Source organism: Plectropomus leopardus, chromosome 20 (genome assembly GCF_026936395.1).
Source record: "Plectropomus leopardus strain MGB_pleo_1.0 chromosome 20, ASM2693639v1, whole genome shotgun sequence".
Classification (NCBI taxonomy): domain Eukaryota; kingdom Metazoa; phylum Chordata; class Actinopteri; order Perciformes; family Serranidae; genus Plectropomus; species Plectropomus leopardus.
In genome coordinates, this window is record NC_142195.1 from 11303145 (window position 1) to 11327517 (window position 24373).

General features: G+C 38.7%; 2 protein-coding genes across 5 annotated transcripts in view; one reads left to right on the plus strand and one right to left on the minus strand.

Annotated features, from left to right (window-relative positions):
- The first annotated feature begins 1817 nt into the window (after window positions 1-1817).
- On the plus strand, window positions 1818-6246 carry s1pr3b (sphingosine-1-phosphate receptor 3b). Its single transcript, XM_042509403.2, has 2 exons — window positions 1818-2029; window positions 2486-6246. The coding sequence occupies exon 2, from the start codon at window positions 2563-2565 to the stop codon at window positions 3706-3708; it is 1146 nt and encodes a 381-aa protein (XP_042365337.2). The 5' UTR covers window positions 1818-2029; window positions 2486-2562; the 3' UTR covers window positions 3709-6246.
- A 143-nt stretch (window positions 6247-6389) lies between these two features.
- The window catches only part of shc3 (SHC (Src homology 2 domain containing) transforming protein 3), a 31338-nt gene continuing 13354 nt past the window's right edge, over window positions 6390-24373 (minus strand). For all 4 annotated transcript variants that reach the window (XM_088070947.1, XM_088070948.1, XM_042509772.2 and 1 more), the window contains 11 exons: window positions 22547-22617; window positions 19689-19752; window positions 17258-17377; window positions 15724-15777; window positions 14695-14746; window positions 14481-14610; window positions 14203-14356; window positions 13985-14078; window positions 13690-13881; window positions 10941-11266; window positions 6390-10812 (listed from right to left, as the gene is read on the minus strand). In XM_088070947.1, the coding sequence (XP_087927073.1) occupies window positions 10684-10812; window positions 10941-11266; window positions 13690-13881; window positions 13985-14078; window positions 14203-14356; window positions 14481-14610; window positions 14695-14746; window positions 15724-15777; window positions 17258-17377; window positions 19689-19752; window positions 22547-22617 (1386 nt within the window). In that variant the 3' untranslated portion in view covers window positions 6390-10683. The remainder of the gene's footprint in view (window positions 10813-10940; window positions 11267-13689; window positions 13882-13984; window positions 14079-14202; window positions 14357-14480; window positions 14611-14694; window positions 14747-15723; window positions 15778-17257; window positions 17378-19688; window positions 19753-22546; window positions 22618-24373) is intronic.

Here is a 24373-nt window from a genome sequence, read left to right on the forward strand (position 1 = left end):
TAAAGTAAAGCAATACGTTTCTCAGCAATTGAGTCATAGTCACATAAATCCAGTGCATGATGCTCATGACTCAGTTATTCTTGGTGAAATTTCAGGATTTTGTTTGAAAATAAAGTTTATTGTTTTAGCCACATTTGGGGCATTGTATGTTTAGTTTTAGTCAGGGAAGTCTTACCATCTCCACAGTGTAGATTCCACATCGTCACATCTATTTCAAAGAGTCATCATCTGTCTTTCTGCCTCCCAGACTCTCCGAGTCCCTCTCCTTGCTGCCAGCCCTGCCCATCCTTCCTGGATATGAGGTCACGACAGAAGGACCAGAACAAAGGATGGGCTGCCGTCATCTTAACTTAAACTCTTACAGCATACCGTATGCTTGCTCTTTCTCTTTTTTTGTCCACGTCAAGTACAGAAGGGAAAATCAACTACTACTGTATAGTCTAAAGGGTTTTATAGAGGTTTATGAGGCTTAAAGTAAATCTACAGAGACAAAGATTTTTGTTGCAATGTTGAAATTTGTTGGAATGTTGTGCATAATATTACTGTGCATTTCATTTTGTTACTGGTGAATAAGTCTTGGTTTAAGTCTCACTCTCTGTTGATGTGTCTTTTTTATTGTTTATTTGTTTATAATTAATTCTTTTTTGTTTGATTTCAGATCACTTTATTCTTGGTATATATTTTCTGAAGTTTATCTTGTGCTCCAATTCAATTATGTTTCTTACCCTCAGAAAATTGACGGTATTTCTTTCACAAACATGATGGAAAAAAACAATGTGCAATTTAGTGGGAACTCTTCCACAAATTGGAAGAAATAAGTAGATTAAGGAAATGATTTTAAGAAAGCTGGGGGGAAGTGACTAAGGAAAGAAGACAAAAAAGTAGGAAAAAATACATAATTGTAGCTAACATAAATATTACTACTATTTTTTTCTTTAAATGTATTTATTTGTGTATTTATTACCCATTTTCAGGTAATGGTCTGGTACTTCTTTTTACTAATTTCTTACTTGTTCGGGTCAACTTCTGTTGCTCATTGCCTTCTTCCGGTGATTTTGAAAGAAATCAAGACAATTTGCTCACATTTCAAAGGGTGAATGTAAGCTAGTTAGCTAAATATTTTTTATTTACAATCAAACATGAAGACTAGCCATCTAAAATAATTTAAGACAGCTAGCTAGCTTGAATTAATTTAAGACAGGTATCTAAATATTTAAAATAAATTAAGTAGTCAAGCTAGGTGACAAGAGTAGTTTAATATAACTTGTCGGTTTGGATTAATTTAAAATAGGTTGCTAACTATTTAGAATAATTAAAAAGTCAAGCGAGCAAACAAGCTAACATTACAATGTCAGATCTAGCCAGCCCTGCTTTAGTTTATTAAGCTAGTTAGCTTAACGCGCATTAAACCTTCAAGCTATCGTTAGCTAGCTGACTATTTTAAATCGTTGTCATTTACAAACTCAAAAGCCTGTTAAGCAAAGTCGCAAAAGTAACATAAAATAACAAGTTTTGAACTCATATATGCTAAACCTGCAGAGATACAGCAGGTTAAAAGCCCGAACAGATAATAAATGCTAACAAAGCGAATTGTTTGCTAGTTATCTGCAGGAAACAACGTAAAAGGTAATTAAATTAATAAAGAAATGATACTTATAGGACTGTGTAACATATCCCAGAGGGACTTTTAAACACGACTGGGACAATATTTGTGCAGCGTATCTTAAAAACAGTGAGGGTTTCCACATACCTCCTGCTTCAGGGGCTGGACTGACCCCTCAGCCGTCTCTGCTGCTCCCTGCCCGGGCAGGAGGAGGGAGGAGGAGGGGGAGTGACTTCCAGCCAACCGTCGCCGACAACTGCGGAGTTGAGAGCCCAGGAAAAGATGAGGAGCTGCTCTCTCCCACTGAGCCGAGGGACACGGGATTAAAGTTCAACATTAAACCGAGGAAACACGGAGAGTCGGATAATCAGCAATGAAATGTATGCGTTTAACTTTCAACTGAACCCGGACTGCGACCACCACGCGGTGAGTTAAGTTTGAACTGTCGTTTGGGGGAAACTAGACTGCTCAGTCGACATTAATTACATTTATTTGACTGTTAAGTTAAATCGATGATATCTTTAGTATATGATTGTGCTAAATGTAAAGCATGTTTAATATTAATTCAAACTGGGGTAAAGGTTAATTTAAACTTTTAAAGGAGCCCCTGGTAGTTTGGGCAGGGGTCCAAGGTTCCTATGTAAACAAACAAACAGCATCATGGTGTATGTTAAGGTGTGGACTGTATGTTTTTAAACGTCTCCTGCAGGTATTTGCTGGTCATAAATAAGTTTCCACAAGATGAAGAAGACTTGATTATTCTTTTAAAATCCACCAGATAAAGACATTTATTACTGTATTTACTTGATAATTGCAATAAATTGAACTATATATCAGCTGCTTTCTGTGGAAATGCTCACATTCATCACATCTTTCCCACAGTTGACCACGTTGGATCTGCTGACACTGGACTCCTTGCTCTCTTCTGACATCCAGTGTCAGCAGCCGACGCTTTGAAGATGATCAATCCTCAGATATACCTCCACTATAACTACACAGGGAAGCTGGACCACCGGCCCAGCGTTGGAGCGAGCCCTGGCACTGTGGACACCAAAACCGTGGTGTTTCTCATCATATGTAGCTTCATCGTCCTGGAGAACCTCACCGTTCTGGTGGCCATATGGAGAAACCACAGGTTCCACAACCGCATGTACTTCTTCATTGGCAACCTGGCTCTGTGCGACATGCTGGCAGGAGTGGCGTACCTGGTCAATCTGCTCCTGTCAGGAGAGAAGACGCTACAGCTCTCACCTGCTCTCTGGTTCGTCAGAGAGGGAAGCATGTTTGTAGCTCTCGGTGCCTCCATTTTCAGTCTCCTGGCTATTGCGATAGAGCGACACCTGACTATGATCAAAATGAGGCCTTATGATGCCAACAAGAACTACAGAGTGTTTCTGCTCATAGGGACCTGCTGGCTGATCGCCATATCTCTTGGAGCTTTGCCTATTCTGGGCTGGAACTGCCTGGACAACCTCCCCGACTGCTCCACAGTCCTGCCACTCTACACCAAGAAATATGTAGCTTTCTGTATCACAGTTTTCATGGTTTTGCTCTTAGCCATGTCAGTCCTTTACGCCCGCATCTACATCCTGGTTAAGTCCAGCAGCCGAAAGGTGAGCAAGCACAGAAACTCTGAGCATGCAATGTCCCTGCTGCGCACCGTCATCATTGTAGTTGGTGTCTTCATCGCCTGCTGGACACCCATCTTCGTCCTGCTCCTGGTGGATGTGGCATGTCAGCAGCGCTGCCCCATCCTTTACAAGGCTGACTGGTTCATTGGACTGGCTGTGCTTAACTCAGCCATGAACCCAATCATTTACACTCTGGCCAGTCGCGAGATGAGACGGGCTTTTCTGGGTCTTGTGTGCGGCGTTTGCTTTAGGGGGAAGGCTTCTGTGGCCGGCAGCGCTAACAGGCAGTCTCTGGAGCCCAGCCGCAGCCGGAGCAAGTCGTGGAGCAGCCAGAACAACCCCAATCAGAACCAGCAGAGCTCCAGGCAGGTGGAGTTGGAGAAGGGGCAGGAGACGGACAAGGCTCATGGTGGAGTCTCAGTGGTGGCAGGAGGGGCTGCTCATGCAGTCATTGAGAGTGGCAGAAAAGACTGAATGAATGGAGCAAGATATTTACAAGAGAAAGGTGAGCACTGGTGGACTGAGGAGACCACCCACCTTGGTGCCTCAATGTTCAGAAAAAAAAAAACCCTGAAAAAGTGCTGTTTTGGATGCCCCTAAAACAGGGTAAAGTCCTTCGGATGTCCATGATAAAGTGTCCTCCAAGGTTAAAATTGAGAAAACATGATGCAGTGCCATATAGGCTGCCATATATCCTAGAAAACTGCACGCTGGTGTCCCACCTTATGCAGCTGGTGCCCTTGTTATTTTTTTTCCGCCCCTGCCCGTCAAACAGCACGAGTCCACCTCTGGAGGCGAGGGTGGTCCTAATATTTAAGCACTTGTGCAGTGTTCAGAATTGGTGACAAAAAGGAATTTAGTTTGTGATTTATTCAGAATGAAGGGTTTCTTTGACTGCAGGTCAGTGGTTTCCCCTTTGTGCTTTATATTGATATAAATGCATCATCCATAATCGCAAAGTGCATTAAAATGCCCACTCGTGGCATTACACTGATACATTTACGAGGGCAATTTGTTCAACAACACAATCAATATCACCTCTTTGTGAAGTACAGGTCATATTTCAGCAGCATCCAGTGAGAACCTCGTATCTCCAGATTTGGTTATTTTACAGTTAACTAAACTTTTTATTGGTTTTGGATTATCTGAAAAAAGAGCTGGAAACTGGAAACAGTTTTTCATAGCTCATGCAAAGTGGATGTTTTGGAGGTATGTAGTTTTTCCAGGACACTCATCATTTGCGAATGAATGGTGCTCAAACCCTCGACAGAAAAAAAAAAACTTATTTACATCCATGGTTACAGACGTGACCATCCAATACAAACAAGACGTTAAAACTCACCTGAATGAAATAAAGTGCAATTATAGTGCGGCAAAATAATGTAATGAAGAATGATTGTAGACCATTATTAGTGTAGTGACAAACAATGCAACTTATTTATTATTCTATGCAGTCTATTCTGTAATTTTGTATTTACTCAGTATTACTACAGTATCCTGTGCAGTTACTGTAATAAAAACTGCACAAGTTGTATATAGATTTTGTAAATAAGATAAAGGCATGCTGAGGAGTCTGCTACTCCTTCCATTATATCAGCAGCATCATGTTCAAACTGCATCTGTTCTCACTGTGCAAACAATAAAAGGAGCTGATGCATTTCATTCAGCATCAGTTTTAAATACCAGGGCTCCACCTGCTGATCAATAATGGTAGTACACGCAGAACACGCTTCATGTTCAGCGCAGCTTTGCTTAAGTGAGTTTTTGTCTGACTTATCTGATTATTCCAGACATTAAAAAGTTAACAACTTAAAAAAAGTTAACAACTTAAAAAAAGTTAACAACTTAAAAAAAACTGAAGGAAAAGGCATGTGAATGCAGCATGTGAAATACAAATAGTTTACTACATGCAGCTATTAAAATTATGCAAAATATTAGCTTTGATGCAATAAAGTTAAAAAAAAAATAAAGACTAAACAAGGATGATTCACCCTGATCGCCTCATGCTGCAGTTTCTTCCTCATTCCTTTGGGAGAAAAACTTAAAATTTGATTTACCCAAGTAGGGCTGGGTAATATATCAATGTTACATCAATATTGTGATATGAGTCAAGATATTGGCTTACATTTTAAATATCTAAATATCCTAAGTGCTATCTTTTCCTGGTTTTAAAGACTGCATTACAGTCCCATGATGTCATTTTCTGAATTTACCAGACTGTTCTTGCTTTTGTATTAGTCATTATATCCCTATATTTATCAAAAATCTTATTGTGTAAATAGTTTGCTAAATCTTCAACAGTCAATCTTTCAATATTGTCGCAATATTGATATTAAGGCAGGTGGTCAAAAAAGTTATGAAATCTGATTTTCTCTATATCGCCCAGCCTTGCATAACTGTATATTATTTTTTTTTTCACATATTTGTTGTGGCATCAAGCAGGTAGTTTTCATTTTGCATGTCCAGATTTAGAGATATTTTCCTTGAAGTTTTCTGCAGCCACCACAGTATAATAAAAGTGAATAGGTTTTTGTTTGCGGATCTCACAGCATTGAAAAATAACTTTGCAGTACTAAATAAATGTATAATCGACTGCAACATATTGCACAAAAGAAATCCCTATAAATAACCTGGGACAGTGTGTCTTGTAGATTATCTAGTATAACAAGGACAATGTTTATGGAAAGTTTTTTTTAGGATGTTGTTAGCAATGCTTTCAGTACAAAAAATGAAATTCTATACACCTCCATTGTATTCAGATGAAGGCGAAAGTTACAGAAACAGGTATCTCAGAATCTGGGCTAAAGTAAACCATAACTATCTGTATGCCAAGATATCACAAGGAAGTGAGAAAATGCGATGACAATTTGGCTTAATGCTGCTGCTCATCATAAACTGAAATATGTTATAGCACATACGACTGAGCTTCTACACGTTCACGGTTTTATTGCCAGCAGTCATACAGAATAATGATAAACCCATACAACCAAAAGATTAAATCTGTAAACATCATTTGGACTTCTTTGTTTTTATTTCCTTTTCTTCTTTTTTTTTACCTATACCTGTTCCAAAATAGTGAGTTTCTGTGTGATTCCCTCCAACAAAGATCTTTATTTAGAATCTGGAAATGATACATTTATAATATATAATAGAGAGGGAGGGAGGGAGAGAGAGAAACAGATAGAGAGAGAAAACAGTAGTCTCAAGCAGCAACACGCAGCAGGGCAAAACACAACCTCTAGTGAACAGGCATGCCCCATTGAAGATCAGCTATTGCACTTTGAAGAGAGAGAGAAAGAGAAATAAAAATACCATTTGTACAAATAAAAGGCACATTTTCATCAACAGAAATCTGGAAAGAAGCCATGTTCTTTTTGTGTCCCAGCGTGTTTGGTTGTATAATTTCTTTATGCCACACAGCTAATCAATCATGTTATCAGAGAGATTCAAGTATGGAGTTGTTTTAGCTTCATATATATATATATATATATATATATATATATATATATATATATATATATATATATATATATATATGTTCATTTTGTACCCAAATGGTAACCCTTTATTTTAAGGGGTGTGCAACAGAGCCCCAAGTCTTTGTTTATGACTGAGTGTCATTTGGCTAATCATATCATACACATTGCTTGAGATGTTTTTGTTATTCATTAACCAAGACAACAATTCCTATCATAAACTTGCCATAGCAGGCCTCTTTATCAGACTTAAAGAAAGTACCTATTCATTAAATTCTCATGCAGTAGGTTTTGACATTGGCTGTCAAAAGACCATTTTAACTGGTCTTATTATTTTTCCTTGACCCCTAATATAATGGTACATGGATTTTTTTTATGAAGATGTCATTAAGTTGTATTACACTGTGAAATTATTTGAAAATAATTCCCTTGAATGCAACTACAGGATTTTAATTTGCCATTAAAGGTTCAATCTGTAGGATTTAGTGGCATCTAGCGGTGAGGTTGCAGAATTGAAACTTTTCCTGTGTGCCAATCATGTAGAACTATGGCTGCTGATGCGAAAATGCAGTAACGTAAGCGTTCTTATTTAAAGCCATTGTTTTATTTGTCCGTTCTGGGCTACTGTAGAAATATGGCAGACATCATGGGAGAAGATCTGCTCTAAATTTAGATATAAACGGCTCATTCAACGGTTCTCATTTTCAGGTAATTATAAACTCATGAAAACATAGTATTATCTTTAAGTTTTGCATATATTTCCCTATAAATCCTACACACTGGACCTTAACGTCATCAGGCTTAATCATCAGACTAAGAGAAACGACTTAGCTTTACGTGTAAACGTATATAACCTTCATATGTGGTTGGTTTTGACTTTGGCTGTTATGACACTATTATAGTTGCATCATGAATAATTTCACTTGACCTAAACTACAGTGGTACAATTTGGACTCGTCATCAAAGCTCCAGTGTGTAGGATTTAGTGGCATTTAGCAGATTGGTTTCAGAACGGAAATTTCTCCCGTGTGCAAAGCGTGTAAAAGAACGTCAGTGGCCGATGCAAAAATGCAGATAGCCCTATCTAAAGCCAGCGTTTGATTCGTATGTTCTGAGCTACTGTAGAAACAACATGGTGGACTCTGTGGAAGAGGATCCACTCTGTGTGTAGATATAAAAGACTCATTCTAAGGTAACAATTTTGCCAATTTTTTGCCAATATATCCCCCCAAATCCTGCACACTGGCCCCTTAAGTGGTATTACACTGTCATATTATTTTAACTGTCATCAATCACTTCCTTGACCTCAACCACAGTGGTACAATTTGGACTTTTTTTGATGATGTCATTACAGATGTTGTTTCTTCTCAAACAGACAGTTCCAGCATATTCTCAGATGTAAAAATGACACTTGGTGACATTTTAATGACCAAGTCCAAGTTGCACCACTGTAATTGAGGTCAAGGAAAATATTCATTGCACTGGTATAAGAGCATTTGACAGTGTAATGACACTTTATGACATTTTAAGAACTAGTTCAAATTGTAATCGTTTCTTTAAGTTTGGTTAATAGGCCTGCTGTGGCATGTTTATGATGAGTTGTTTTCTTGGTTCAAGGTGATGGTTGAATTACCAACCCAAATCTTTAGTATTTGATGACCTGTGAATGTGACTCAGCTATCAACTTTTTCCAGAGCTATATACTGCACCTTTACTGTCAACCTGTCAAATCAAAGAAACTGACAAGTTATGTTGTCTCAAAGTCAAGTTGTCATTACAAGGACATCACAATGTCAACCTTGCATTAAATATGACATAACTCACGAATGACACAGCAGTCATTAATATTAATAAAGACTCCTTCATGTTAATATGTCTTATGCACCCGCCTTTAAATAAAGTGTAACCTACAAATTTGCTCTTTACAAATAGTCAAAAGAATCCTGTGAGTGCTTTTTAAAAAAAAAAACAATAAAATAAAATTAGCGCACTATTCCTTCTCCCAAGATATTAGATTTGATGAAATTATATCACAAAGAACTGGACTAAAAGTTAATGGCGTCAAAAAATAAAACCCCTCTTGATTCTTTGCGCCCTTTTTTTTTTCACCTTTCTGTCAAAAGTTGCAATATGTTCTTCCTAACATGCACTCTGCTTAAAGGAACACAAGGAATCAAGGGAAGTCTCATTGTTTTCAACCAAAATGAATCCGGTGGTGGATATTTTTCCCCCCATTACGACTCTTTGCTAAAATATGTGTGGTCGTGAGATGCATGTACTGTACACTCCCTCTTGCAGCAAAATACAGGCACGTTATATTACATTGCATCTGTCTTGTCAAACTCATTGAACACATGCTGATTTTGGTTCAACTGAAGTGGTCCAGTGCATATCAAATACAATGCCCCATTCATTTGGTATCCATCAGAGTACTGACAATAGTAAGGATGAGAGCATTTTTAAAAGTCCGTTGCTGTTGTTTACTATTTCTGTTAGCCATTTCAAAGGTTTGATCCTCGCTCTACAAAAACAGTCTGTATAACACTAAATACAGTTGACTGTTCTGAGGAATGATTGTGTACAGTGGACTGCAAAATGCAAATTAACTCTGACCTGTCGAGCAATAACGTATGTTCCTCTTGAAGCAATACACAGTCCTTTGCTACTAATAAGTGATAACACAAGAGAATTGAAGTTCAGTGACGGGTGAACAAGTATTTCTGTGACGACATCTAGTGGCAATACAGTGGTCTTGCCATGAGATATCCACACACTGAGAAATACATTTAACATCAATACGTGATCCAATATTAAACATTCTGTGTTGAGTGCACATCGTGTGTTTTGTCTAATTCAGTCTCTTCGGTAAAAAGTGTAAAATGACGTTTAAACACAGTTTGTTTTGGTACAACTGACACAGATGATCTAACTGATCTAGCTTTCCGATTGTGCTATTCATTTGTGGTTGTTCAAATAATAATAGCTTTTAAATGTTCACCAAAGGAGAAAATAAAAGCTAATTAAGAATGTGAGAATATCGACTGCATGACTCAAGCCCCAAAACTAATCATTGACTACACACCTAAAAGAAGAATCCAGAGAAAACCAATTCAGAAATAATCACTGGTTGAAAAGCATAAATATTTTTTTTTTTTTTTACAGTGTCAGCATACACAAGCACCTCTTTCAAATAAAGGGGTATCAAGGTCTACGAACAATGTCCACGAGAACGGTTGATTTTAAGTCATGCGACTGCAGTGACACAAGAAAATACTTCATAAAAAAGTTTATCTTTAAAGCCATTGACAGCACTATGAAGGATGTCTGTTTGCACCCCAACACTTTGTGATACTGCAAAGCAAAACACATTCAGGTCTAATTCCCAATAAAAGCAGATTTCAATATAGTGACTAATTGAGTGAGCTGTCACGCTATTGGTGAGATTAAAGGACGTTTTTTTTTTCCTAAAGTAATTCATTATAAACAGCATTTGTCGTCCAAACTGTTTTTGTTTCATCAACCTCTTAGCCAACGGTTCCTGTAGAAATGTAGTTGTGCTTGACAGACAAAACTAAAATTTCAGGTTTTTTATTCTAAAATACTCTTGTTAACACCTCTTTGAGGTTTGATTTGCACTTCATCTAAACTACAAGAACAATTGTCTCTTTTTTTTATCTTTTAAAACACCAAATCAAGATATTATGTCCAAATGTTCCTATGTCTTCTCAAAAATATAGCATTTCAGTCATCACAACAAAATAATAACAGTTCTATAAATATTTTTTTTTCTTTAAATCTTAAACAAATCTTGCATCTTCCAGTGCTTCCAGTTAAGTAACCATGGGCCAATTTCCAAAAACACCGTCAGCGCATAGAGCCGTCAAGCATCTTCTCTTCCTGTTTCATCTTCAAGTTTCAGGATGGTAGGAGAGACTTTCCAGAGCTTCCTATTTCCCATCAGGCATTGCAAGCATCACTGTTTCCTTCCAACGGGCTGTAGGAGACACAGTTCACTCCCAGCTGACACAATCGGCAGATTGTTGTCACGGTGATGGCCAATAAGATGGCTAATGCTGTCAAATATATGATCTTTTGTCCGTACCTTTGAAAAAGAGAAGATGTTAAACATCAGTTGCGGCCTCATTCCTTCTCACTTACACTCACAAATCAATGATTTATATCTACACTGTCTCCCTCAAACACTCTATGTGTCCTTTAAACCCGTCTTACCGTGCCCTCAGGGTCCACCAGCAGTAGATGTTTGGCAAGTCCATTGTGCATGCCCGTCAGTACGTAGGACCCTGGGTTTGTAGTGCTCTTACGAACCAGGAAGTCCCCATCTTCTCTCAGCAGTTTTTCAGCATCACGGCGGCTCATTTTGCCATGGTACCACGTCTGGCCCTCCAGCTCCTCCTGTGCCCGGAAGGCCACCGCGTGCACAAGGAGAGGACTTGAGTTGTCCACCGACGCTGCCTTGTGAAGACCAGAGACGTGGGACTGGGCTTGCCCCTGGGACAGTGGATGGGACTGCGACTGAATGGCATCCTCAAAGGGCTCTGGTACAGGTGAGCAGTGCCAAAATGATGAATTAAGAGAGGAAGGATATCTGTAATGCAGTTTGTATTTGGCACCCTACAGCTGTCAAGACTTGTAAACTATATAATCCATAAAATAAGCTGTGGTATGTATGAAAGGCTTAACACGTCTCACGGGAACACAGAGTCATGAGTGTAATTATGAATAATTGTATGAATGTATGACTCATCCACGGCCATGCTCAGGTACTTTGAGTCTTTCACTGTCTGCATGCAGGCATGTGACAAGGCTCCAGGGTGTCTGAAGGTTTAGATACTGCAAGATCAGCACCTTGTAGACCTTTAGACTAAAATGATAGACACATCTGTATGTCGGGTGAAATGCGCTGTTTAAGGCTGAATGATTCTTCCGTTACTTTGATCTGTTGGTGTGTCTTTGTCCACGTTCGTGCTGTACCAAGAACTCCTCGGCTCCGATTAGATTGTCATTAAACCGATATATCCATATAAGATCAACTGTGGCTCATCATATTTATTTTATTATTCATCAACATGAAGGCTGGCCAAGAGCACGAGTTTTTTTCTACATCCTCATTGCTTTATCTTGAAAGTAATATTTTTATTTCTCATAAAGGTTAAAAGATTGTTATTGAATAATTAGTGTTACCCTTCTTCTAGGGCTGCTCAATTATGGCAAAAATAAAAATACTGATTACTCCTGATTATCAATTGTTTGTGATTTACATTGAAATCACTATTATTTATTAAAAAAAAATATATATATATATATATATATATATATATATATATATACATATCTTTATATATATACACACACACACACACGCACGCCCTAAAGGAGAGCGGGAATGGTAGTGGGGCGAAGTGTTCTTAGTTATACTCCTGACAGAAATGGAAGCATTTTACATCTTTGGTTAATAAAATCCATCAAAATGCACGAGAGCTGTGTGGTAAAATGAGTGTTTCTGGAGACTGTGGAGGGGGGCAGCAGCCAAATGTATTTTAGCCGCATAAAATTAGGACCACTTTAACACCCATATGCTAAATTTAGACTATTTTCACCACTTTACCTCGCTGTTAAACAGCCCTTTACAACAGGAAACTGACACTATTACTTTCTGCTTTCCTTTAAACCACCAGACTCCACTGACAGGAAGTCATTTCACTCCACAGAACACAGTGAGGCTCTGGTCTTCCACTGCAGGTTAGTTTGTGGTTCTGTATGACCGAGTTGTTTCGTTTTTCTCGTCTGTCTTTCCAAACTGTGAGTGCTGAAAACACAAAATTCTCAAAGAAGTCACAAATGCCAATCGCCCCGTGCCAGCACAGTGCTGCTGGACAGGACAGGACATGAGTGGGAATGAAATATAATTGGGGGTGTGGGGGGCAGATCCGCTGGGTAAGGGTGTGCTTGTGGGAGCACCGTTGACATATGCATGCTCCTGAAACACCAACGAGAGTGTGCTGCGTCTGCATGCCAGTGTTGGCTTACCCAGAAGCCTCCCCCACATACGTTTACCGCTGATATCAGGACGTTGTTGTCGCTGATGCGTAGTGCCCCCCCTCTGGCTCCCTCCTGAATAACACCGTTCGCTCTGTCAGCACCATTGCCGTTGTTTAGTATTGTTAATGGAGTTAGCCCCATTAGATGTTAGCCGAGGGCTCAGCCACCTCCGTATTTAAAACCGTGTGCAGACAACTTATTCACTCTAAATTTAGCGTAGAGCCTTTGTGAAGTGACCCATGCCAAAAACATCCGCCTACTCATATATTGCGGAGAGCAAGTGTAGTCGAATTCTCTTGGCACCGCAGTCGTCTTTTCCTAAGTCCTTATTAATTCTCCTTCACATCTGTCCTAGACCCCACCGAGGTCAGAGATGTCAAGTATTAAAGAAAATACACAGGACGCAGCTCTGGAGTTTGTTAGTAGAGGGACAAAGTAAAATGTAACCTACAGTAGGTGGCCAATGACGCCTGAACCAAGATTTCACATTACAACAGTTCACTTTTGAATTGAATAGTTCACTGCACACATGAAATTTGTGTCATGGATTCCTCACACATGGTTACACACATCCTTCTGTAACTGGTCTTTTATGTATAATAATAGCAAAACTAAAGGTGGAAGTTGAGAGGAGGAAGAATAAAAGCTGCACACTGGCATTAACACTGTCCTCCTTTTGTCTTCATGCTGATAGGGTGTTATTATAATGCCACAGTGAAGTCACTTAGAAACAAAAAGCTAGGAAACCTCTGCAATTAAGAACCCTGATGAGAAAGCCATGACAATTTTATTCTAAGAAGTGGGGCAAAGATCCTGTTGAGATACTTGTTCTTGTCTCAACAGGTGAGTCTAATTTAATGAGTCCAAATCACATGACTGACCGAAACTGAAACTTCAGCACAGACCAACTAAGACTTACTCATGTCAAACAGGTCCTTCTGCGGGCTCTCCTTGGCTGCGGCTGCCATGCCTTTTGTCACGTTGTCCGCCTCTGCCTGGAGTGCTGCAAGCACCTGGGCGTCAATCTGCTGAGTGTTCACATACGCCGGCATCTCGCCTGTTCTCGGTGCCTGACCTTTGCTCTCAGGCTGACTGCTTATATCAAATGATCCTAAAGTGGACAATTGGAGAAACAATCACAGTTATTGTGCTGAATTGATTAAATTCTACAAAATGTAAGCATGTCTTGTGTGGGAAAGTATGTATTTTCTCACCCTGTTGTATGAATATGGGCTTTTTCTCATCTCCCCAGTTTTCTCCACAGTGCCGTCCTTGGTAATATGTCTGATCTACTGAAGCTGGGCCCATCTGATGACGAACAGATACACAGTTATCAGTCGGGAGATCATGAGTTCATAGATTTAAGCAGATTTAATTATGTCCAAATGTGAACAAACATTCATGACATTAATTCAGGTAAACTGGGTCGCACCTGGCCTCCATCTGATGCTGCGTTCTGATTGGTCAGCCGAGTGTCGATGAAGCCTCCAGGGGGTGGCATCTTGCCGGGGATGTTGTTATAGTAAGGATGTTCTGCTGACTCCTCCTCTTCCTCTGTCCATGGTAACTCCTCCATGTTTAACACCCTGAAGAAAAACATGGTTTGATCATTACACTTAGTACCGCCTGTGTGTGTGTGTGTGTGTGTGTGTGTGTGTGTGTGTGTGTCCATGAATATGTACTTTAGTGAGTAGTCCATGAGCTCCTCACCTGTCATGTGTGGAGGACAGTTTGCTTGAGGGACACTGCAGGTACTGCTGGAAGCGAAGGTCAAAAGCCTGGCCGATGGAGCTGATGACGTCTTGGGCCAGCCCGTCAGAGCACTCCAGGATGTGACATGCTGACGAGGGCCAGAGCGACACATCTTAATGAGCACGTTAAGATATGAGACCCTTTACACAGTATTAAAGAAATGAACACATACCTCTTCTGTTAACAGGGTCCTTTGCTACATAGGCAACAAAATCTGTTGTGTCCTAAAAACAAAAAAAGACATTTTATAACTATTATAATTATGTTTAACTACTTAATACCATCATACTACAACCTCTATTTTCCGGTTAAGACATCATCACATACACATACATATACATCACATCACATTATCACATATTGGTTATTAAAGCTGGAGTGCAGCACAAATAAATTGTTATATTCAAGCCCTTGCAAAACAAGTTAAAAAAATGCTGATTAGGCCTATTACCATCCGCAAAAACGGTCTGTATTTAACAGTATACCAGAATTGTGGTGTCTGTGGAAATCTTCCCATGACTGCACACCAGGACGAGATGCGTTATCTGTCAAGCAGCAGTGAGAAGTAAGACAGCAGCTATGGCCGAAAATCCCAAGAGATGTCTGAGAAAAGTTTCTGGAGTGAATGCTACAGATAAAGAAACTTTGGGTTTACAGGAAAGTTTGAAGTCAAAATATTTTCACGGGGAGACTTTAAGAAACCACTCTTGGGGGCGATGAGACAAGCTCACGTGCAGGCACTGGTCACGAGCACGCTTGGACAGAGTTTGTGTATTTACTCCAGCTTTAATATCAGTGATCGGAAATGAAATTTGTGTTTTCGAAACAACGAATAACTTACAAACCATTTAATTTTATTTGAATATTTGATGATTTACAATTTTGTCATGTTTAAGTGGGGATAAAAATCTTTTGGGACAACCGGGTGAACAATGTACTGTAATTTAGACTATATTTACAAACTGTCTACAGAGTATCTGCAACATGCTTCTCCACATTGTAAATAAATGTACAACACGTAAATGTATTCTAAAAAATCACAATAAGAAAACATGGCAATGATACCTTTAACAGATTACAGTATCCCCCTCGGACAAAAGTATATGTATTTCAATTGTATCGGTAAAACAGATTATTGTGAAGTGATGTGTTTTAATAATCATAAAACACAGTTAATTTGACAGGCCATTGGGTTACTTACGGGATCTCCACCCGATGCAAAGGAGATGGACTGCATGTGATGGTTGGCTATGATCTGTCAATAAAAAAATAATACAGTAAGTGTGAGTTAGTAAATACCTCTTTATACACACAAATAGATCACCATGAGGCAGCCATATTGGAAGTAGTCACCTCTTAGATTTACATGAGAAGATTAATACCTTTATTTTGTTGAGCTATAAATTCAGAGATTAGGACCACAGAAAGAAGAGACTGGGCGAGTTGGATTTGGCGCTTTGAAAACAGCTTTTCTAAGAGCTTCTCTGTATTATCATCACATGATACTCAAGAAATCAGAAGTGGTCTCTTGTCTTGTTTGAGTTTCTATGTGAAGGATTTGAGTTTATTTTTTACTATGACACCATCTGCTGGCAGTGCCAAGAAGAAATGCACACTGTGACCGCTGACCAGCCCTGCCACAAAGAAAACGAGTTTATTACCCATATAACTGGCTAAATTTAGTGACATACAGAGGGGAAGTTAAGTTGCCAACCTCCTCTGGTTATTCTAGCAACATCTGGAGAGGTTATGTGTTCATACTTCTGTTCATACGTCTTCCTCTTTGAACTCTTTGAACCCTGAGGAAATCGGTTTTATTTATTTAAAAAACATGGGGAGAAGGCAAAAATGAAAAGTTATGAAAAAAAAAATAAAAAAAAGAAAAGAAAAAGGAAAATGTCATAAACAAGTGGTGGAAAAAATAAATAAATAAAAATAAAAATTATTATATATTCATTTTTATTATATATTTCTTGTAACATTATTTGAAATATAAAACAGTTTGCTGGATATTTTTTAATGCACTTTTCTAAAAATCCTCTGCTCTTTTAAATAAATCATTTTTATGTAAATTTCTTGTCAACTTTATTACTATTTTTTTAATTTGTGGGACATCTCTTAGCAAGTTGATAATTGCCTTTTTCACCCATGTTTTAGAAATAATTCAAAGCAGTTTTCTCAGGTTTCAAATGGTCAAACAGCTGCTGAAAGGTGTCTGAATGCAGCACAAGCAAACTGATGTTGATCCAGATTTCAAAGGGTTAACTGTTCTTTTATAACATAAAACCTCCTGAAACAAACATCCTTAAATCTATATATAATTGTTTTGGGGTTGTTGTTTTTTTTAAATCTTGTCACTTTAGCAACAGCTAAAAATAGGATCTCCGCTGTCGCATCGACCTAAATTTGGGAACAAATGTCCTCTGATCACTTTTTTCATCTTTTTCAGTTATGGAGATTCATTTTTGACACTTGATACACATCCTGTATGTGAGGCAAATATTCTTCAAAAAACAGGGTCCACTTACTTAGCTACTCACTGAGCTTTTTTCCTGACTCAGTGTTGCAGAGCAGTAGCAAATACACACAGTATATGTGGCTGATGGGAAGTTTTTACAGACTTCCCTAATACAATGTTGCTTTTGCTTAAACATAGAATCATCAGTAGCATCATTTATCTTCATGGCACGTGACTCACAGAATCAAATCATTGTTTACAAAGGTTGCACACTGACCTGTTTGCAGTCAGGGGTCATCAGGTTGAGGCTACTGGTGGAGATATTAAGGTTTATGGACATGCCGGCAAACTGCAGGTTGCTCTTCCCCAGGATACTGGACAGAGCTTTGGACGGTGGCTGAGAGGATCAGAGGAGGACACAGACAAACACAAAAAAAATAAAGCATCAAAGTTTGTTTTAAACAATTAAACAGTGTGTATTATAGAAGCAATTCTATCATTTTAAATTCTTGGGAAAAGCCAGTCAATGTCAGGCCATCAGTGAGCGTCTGTCACACAGTTTTTGCTGTGTGCCCCAGTGGCACCAGGCGGCCATTGTTGGCTGTTTTTCGGCCGATTCAACATGTTAAATCATCATTGGAGCCAGCAAAGGACTTCGGTGAGAGAAATCCCACTGACTGGGAGTTCAGCTCATTGCACAAGAAGAGAAACGGATGTGAGGAAAGCAAACAAATGAAAGAAATGTCAGTTTAAAGCCATTGAGCTCTTTGACAGAAACTTTTTGTAATTGTTTGTGTTGTTGTTTGAAAGCACACAGGAAATATAATTTGTTCCTTCAACATTGGGTTGTGTTGTTAAGGTGCTAACTGGCTAACTGTTGGTCATCTGGTTTCCCTTTTTGAAAGATGAACACAGACTCCGACTGCCTGCTGGGATGGAAGGTTATTTCCTTTTTCCTATCACACAGGAGCAGAATGTAAATGCTAGTTGGTCGTTGGCTGTCGTCTCTTTGGTGTGTTTAAGCTCAACTTCTGGCAGCAACACAGGCGACGTGAGGCGACAACAGTCAGCCTTTGTTGCCACTAGTTCTTTGTTTAGGTGTGTCTGGGCCTTTCGATGAGAAGATTGGTACCACTCTCATATCTCTACAGTGAATTTGAAGCAGTCGTTTAGCAGACAAAGCTGGATAAAGCCTGGAGACAGGGGAAAAAGTAAGGGAACAAAGCCTACCACAAGCACCTCTAAAGCTCACTAATGGAGGTTATATCTCCAAACTAATTCTGGTGCAGTGCACTGGGGTCTCCATTGGCTTCTGACCAAGAAATAGTCCAGCACAGGTTAAACAAATAAAATACAATGTGTTAATTACTGAGGCTTAGAGGCACTGATTAGAAACTTAGTTACCTTTGGAAGGAGCCAGACTAATTGTTTTCCCCTGTTTCCACGTTTTATGCTAAAATAAAATAACTTGCTGCTAGCTGTAGCTCATATTTACAGACTATCTGTGAACAACGGACTAAACACACCACGTCAAAATGGCAAAATATTGTTTTAACCCTTTGAGACTTGAGCGGATTGGCTTGATTTCTTTAAAAAATATGGGGCAATGAGCAGACAGTGAGCAAGAAATGTTTAAAAAAAATTAGACCTTTATATATGTGTGTGTGTGTGTGTGTGTGTGTGTGTGTGTGTGTGTGTGTTCTTTCTATAACAGTTGGTTGCTCATTGCCTTTTCCCCTTGTTTTCAAAAGAAATAAAACCAGTTTTCTTAGGTCCCAGAGATTTAAATGCTTATAAAAGTCATCTGAACACAGCACAACAAAACCGATGTCCATCCAGGTTCTAGAGGGTTAAAGAGTATTATCCATGAATGTGTCATTTCACCACCGGTAAATGAACACAGAGGAAACATTTTTTTATTGGGCCATGCAAATTTCATCTAATAATAAGCGACTGTGAAGTGTTCGATACTTAAAATACTGTTGTGAGTGGCGATTTTGACAAAGAGATGAGGCACAGAGGCCAGATAAATTTAGCTGAAACCCATTCAAAATTCTCAGTAGGAAGCTGATGTCACCACAGTGCGTTTGTCACACAGCCAAAATAACATTATCTTATATCTTACATTTATTCTGGGAGAAAAATACAGTCTGCGCTGATTTTGTGTTATATACTCTTCCCTGACATTTGAACAAGCTCCAGAGAGCAGAGTAATGCTTCATTTCACACCCCACATTAAGACAGTCTTCTCACACACTGTGGACACACACAATGTACATGCACACACATGCACACAAGCACACACACACACACACTAGCTCAGCCTCCTGATCACAGATATTGTGCACTACATGAGTCACTAAGCACTGTGCGCGGTGTGCAATGCATCGTGGGCTGGAGCTACGCCCACGCACATACAGTCCCATACCTCTTCATCTCTCTTCCCTCTCCTCGGCCTCTCTCTCTCTTCTCCAAGTACAAGATCTCTTTTTCCTCATCATTTCTTTCTCTTTGCACATGAAGGAAGGATGAGAGAAACTTAAAGAGGCGATGCTATATATAGAGCGTGGAAGGGTAAATGAATATCTAATGCTGTTTCCTCTTTTTCTCTCTACTGTACCTTTCAGTAACATTCATTTTCTCTGCTCTCTCAGTGTGGGCATCACTCCATCACCCTCCCTCTGCCCCCTCTCTGTCCATCCATGTACCTTTCTCTTCCGCAGAGCTCCTTTGGTCCCTGGAACGGCCTCACACACCAGGCTGATGGCTTCCCTAGAGGGAGGGCGAGAGGAGGGTGAAGCCAAGATGGTCACCATAGACAGACACAGAGTCATAATTATTCTGGCATTAAATTGACGCTGTAAAGAAATTAATTTTGTTATCTTAGAATAGAAAAAGACTAGAGGATTTGGGCGGCTGTACATAGGAACGGAAAAACTCTCAGCTAAATGCATCATAATGCATAAATGCTAATGACAATGCTAACCTACTGATGTTTAGCAGATATAGAGTGGTGCAGGAATAATGCCTAAAATGTGGAAATTAGCTAGCTTTTTGGCACCCCCGTCTCCCTCGTCTCAAAGTCAATGCAGTGTTTGAATGGTTTTTTGGTTAGATGCCTGAAATAAGGTCTGTGGTTAACTTAAGCTCAAGTGATATTCACATTAGGCTTGGGCGGTATCACGGTAAAATTGTATACCAGGGTATTTAGAAATCCCGAAGGTAAGTTATTTTAATACCATCATGAATACAGGCGTTTCTCTTTCTATTAAACTCATTTTATGTAGTGCAAAGCTCTACCCCTGGAACAGGCAGCTGAGCTAAAAGGTACTGCAACACCTCTTAGTAGACTGATAAGTTACAGGACTGTAAACAGCCGACGGTCAGAATGAAGGTGGTGGGGAATTACAGCATTTTTTTTTTTTTTTAAGATTTTTGGGGGGGCTTTTTCACCTTTATTTGATAGGACAGAGTACACTTGTGAAAGGGGGAGAGAGATGAGACGACATGCAGCAAAGGACCAAAGCTAGAGACGAACCCGCGACCGCTGCGGTGAGGACTCAGCCTCTGTACATGGGGTGCCTTACATCTAACGTGGTGAATTAAAGATTTATTTCGACCAAACCAAACCAAGTAAAAGTGTGCCTGACAATTAAAATGGTGTTTTTCATTGGGCATTGCAATCCCATAAAATAATAATTTTCATTACAAGTTTAAGCCAACAGTATTATTTGTGTCAGCTAGCAAGGGTTGCAATGTCTAATCCACCTTATCATGCACATCTTGAGTTTCATTATGTAATGATTTTCTTTATTTAATGCCATATGTGTTTGATTTATGAATGCATCGATTGATTTGCTGGTGCAGCGATTGTTTTAATTATGTTTCTATTAACATATGGAGGAGGAAAAATGACTTATCTGTAAAAAATAAATAAATAAATACAAAAAAATGGGGGAAAGACAAAAAAAGTACTAAAAAAATACAAGAAAGATTGTATTTACAATGAGCCTGAACTCTACAAGTTGTTACACATAAAATGAAATCACCTTGGCCAAGAGAGACCCGAGCCAAGATTCAATATGCAGTGCGGAGTGTTTTATACGGTGCCGTGGGGAATATTACAAATGCGCTGCAACTCTTGAAACCATGCAACTGCATCTGGTACACAGCGCTACTCGCACACACATCACACTGTGGAATTTAAAACTGTCTTTAAGATGTGAAGTGAACCATTTGATCTGCAGCGGCCGTCACTGTGCCATCACTTTTGTGTAGAAGACAACAACGTGTGGATTAAACAGTGGCTACAGATAGAGCTGCTTTGATGCATAAAAGTCAAATTCCCCTCTGAGACAAGGTGAATATCAGTTTCATGACAGAAACAGGAATGTTCATTTCTGAATCCTCTCTACACAGATAAATCACACACAGCAGTAGGTTCATTTTGAAAAGGACTAATAATTCTCTATTAATAGCAATAGCATGACACATAACATTTTCTCTATCTCTTTATTAGAAGGAAACTGAAACACACAGTCAGAGAAAGAGAGCACACTGCTGTGTGGCCTTGCAAGCCAACGTTGGTCTGGACTGACTTCAGGAAGTCAACCATAAAAGTGGACATGACACAAACCGATTCACTGCTGGCCTTTGCCTCACTGCACACTGGTCAATGATTTCAAACATGGAGTCACAGAAAATTCCATGTAAACTAACTTTGATAACAGGCACCTTAAAATACATGCACTATTAAAATCCTTTCACATTTTAAAATATATTGTAGAAAAGGTTGATTGCAGATCTCATGTTAATACTGAGAACTAATTTTCTGTTTGGAATTATAAGTGTTTATCTGCAAAGGCACAGCACAGAGCAGTGATTTTCTTGAATAATAATTGAAGATTTTCACTGATCAATTTGACATCGTAAGACCTTTTTTGTGAGTCATTAGTAGGCTTGTTTCCATCCACCTCGTTTTATGTGCATTTTCAATTTGTATTTAGAAAAACCTGAAAAAAAAATTTAAAAAATTGAGAAAAATCTCAAAAATACTGTCCAGTTTTTACGCTTGAAGGGGGGTTTGAAAAGTTGGTGTATTAATATATATGTCAATGTGACTTTCTTCTGCCAATATCTTAGCTAGTTTGTTGCATATATTAATATACTTTTAGTCCTTCCTTTTAGTAACTCCCTTTTGTGCTCTTTTTGTGTTTTAAATTGATTATTTTGGAGTTGCATACTTTTATGTTGTATTTTATGTTCTATGTTGCCTGTAACTTATGCTGCTCACTGTTTTGGCTTTTGGTTCAAAAATCGTATGTTTAAGACGTATAATTAACCTTTCACTTTCATGATTTTTCAGTAAAGCTTAAATTCCGATTATAAGAAACAATTTTAAATAGCTGAGAATTACATTGAGTCTTTATTGTGAAAAAAATATACACCATTTATATGTGTGTATAAACAATATAATATAATAATAATATAATAACTGATTTACTGGGATTTTTTAAAAGGAATTTCAGTGACTACTGAAAGGTCAAAATACCAAGTGTGGACATACCTTGTAATTTGTGATCTTGTGGTGAAATCCAGGGATCTCATTGACCGAAGGACTTCTATACAGCCCAGATACTAGAAAGAAAAGTAAAAACGTCAAGTTAGATACACGACTAGCACATTCTCTTGTACTGAAAAACACGACTTGTTTGCATTGCCAACACAAATTTTCAAAACCCGAATAACTGCAGTCCTTCAGTATATACCACATCACTACAGCATAAACTTTACATTTAGAAACATTTAACATATCACATTTTACTCAACCTATACAGTTATGCTCTAAGTGTTTTTGAACACTAGTAGCACTGTGGAGCAGCGTTTTTGTGAGCGAGTCCGTGATTGTTTTTTGCATTTTGTGCACATGCACACAAGACAAATGACAAGTGTGCAGTGGCGCAATTTCCCACCACCAGTTTCAGGCTAATCCACTTATTGAGCGTCTTTGGCAGTAAAGCATCAAGATACTTGTACCAAGAAAAAGGGACAAGGAAGAAGGTCGCTAACACGGCAAAACAATGGATGTAAACAATGCAGGACTAAGAATATTTTTGAAACATCAGCTTTGCTAAGTGTTTTATGAGGAAGGAAAAGCATTCAACACGACTGTTTGGCCCCAATGACATACACAGTGCATTTTCATTAGAGGAGTTAAATGTTTCTGTTTATGATTAAACTCCTCAGGGTAAATTTAAGTTTCAAATAGACACACTACCTATTGCTAATTTTGTTAATTTTCTTGTTTTCCTATGATAACAAAGGCATGACCTGTCTTACTCTGCCTCGGATTGGCTCACCCTGACATTCTTACCATTACCAATTTCACTCCTCTTCCCTGAAACTTCTCCAACCAACAAGGATAACAAGTACTAGTCAGTCAGAAGGAGAGCAGGGTGGGCCATGCCTTTGCTGTCTTAGGAACATACATTTGATTACCCAATACCCAGCTGTCCAATAAAGAAAACTGTGTGTCTTGTGCTAAAAGCCGATCCACACTGACAGTTACAGTGTTGTCTTCCACTGTGTTTAAATCTGTAGTTGGTAATTTATATAAAATATCTTTGTTACATTGAAACTGATACAATATCCCAACAGTAGAACATGAAGCAAATAAGAAAAAAATCATATTTCTCTGACTCTACATAGTGCTTCTGATGGCATTTGCTAGATTCAGAAACATATTTTAGTGCACTGTTTAGCTGTAAAATGAGAATGTTTGTTCCAGCCTCCATGCTGAAAACAGGTGGAGCTGAAACAAAACACTGCCACCTTCTGGAGAAAATATTCTCATTTTACAGCTCAATAGTACTCTAAAACATGTTTCTGAAAACATTTTAAGTTTAGAAATAGGCAATGCTTGTTTCATATTTGATCAGCGCTGACCTTTTTGACCGAAGTTTACAAGCTGTGATAGACATGACTGACAGCTGTGTGAGACTCTGCTCTGATTGGTTCTCTCTGAGGATACCGTGTAGTTGTAGAGACACTTTATACAACTATGACAAAGAAGTGTTATTTATAAAAGTTACAAACTCAGCTGGAATTTAAAGCCTGCACAAAACACACTGAGTACATATTCTTGTATTGCACATTACACTGATCTTATAAATGGATAATATAAGGAATGTGACTGAGTACTAAATAAGTTATTTTGGTTATCGTCCTTTAATCCCACCTTCAAAAAATGTAAATAAGAGAGACCTAAACCTATCTTTAATCAGCAAATGTTTATTACGGTTTTCTACTTTCTAGTTTCAAAAAAAAAAAAAAAAAATCCAGCAGGAGTTAAAAAGCCAAAGTCTGACAAAAAAAGTTGATGCAAAATTGGAAT

Coding starts and splice junctions, on each gene's coding strand:
- s1pr3b (XM_042509403.2), top strand. CDS start 2,563: ATGATCAATCCTCAGATATACCTCCACTATAACTACACAGGGAAGCTG.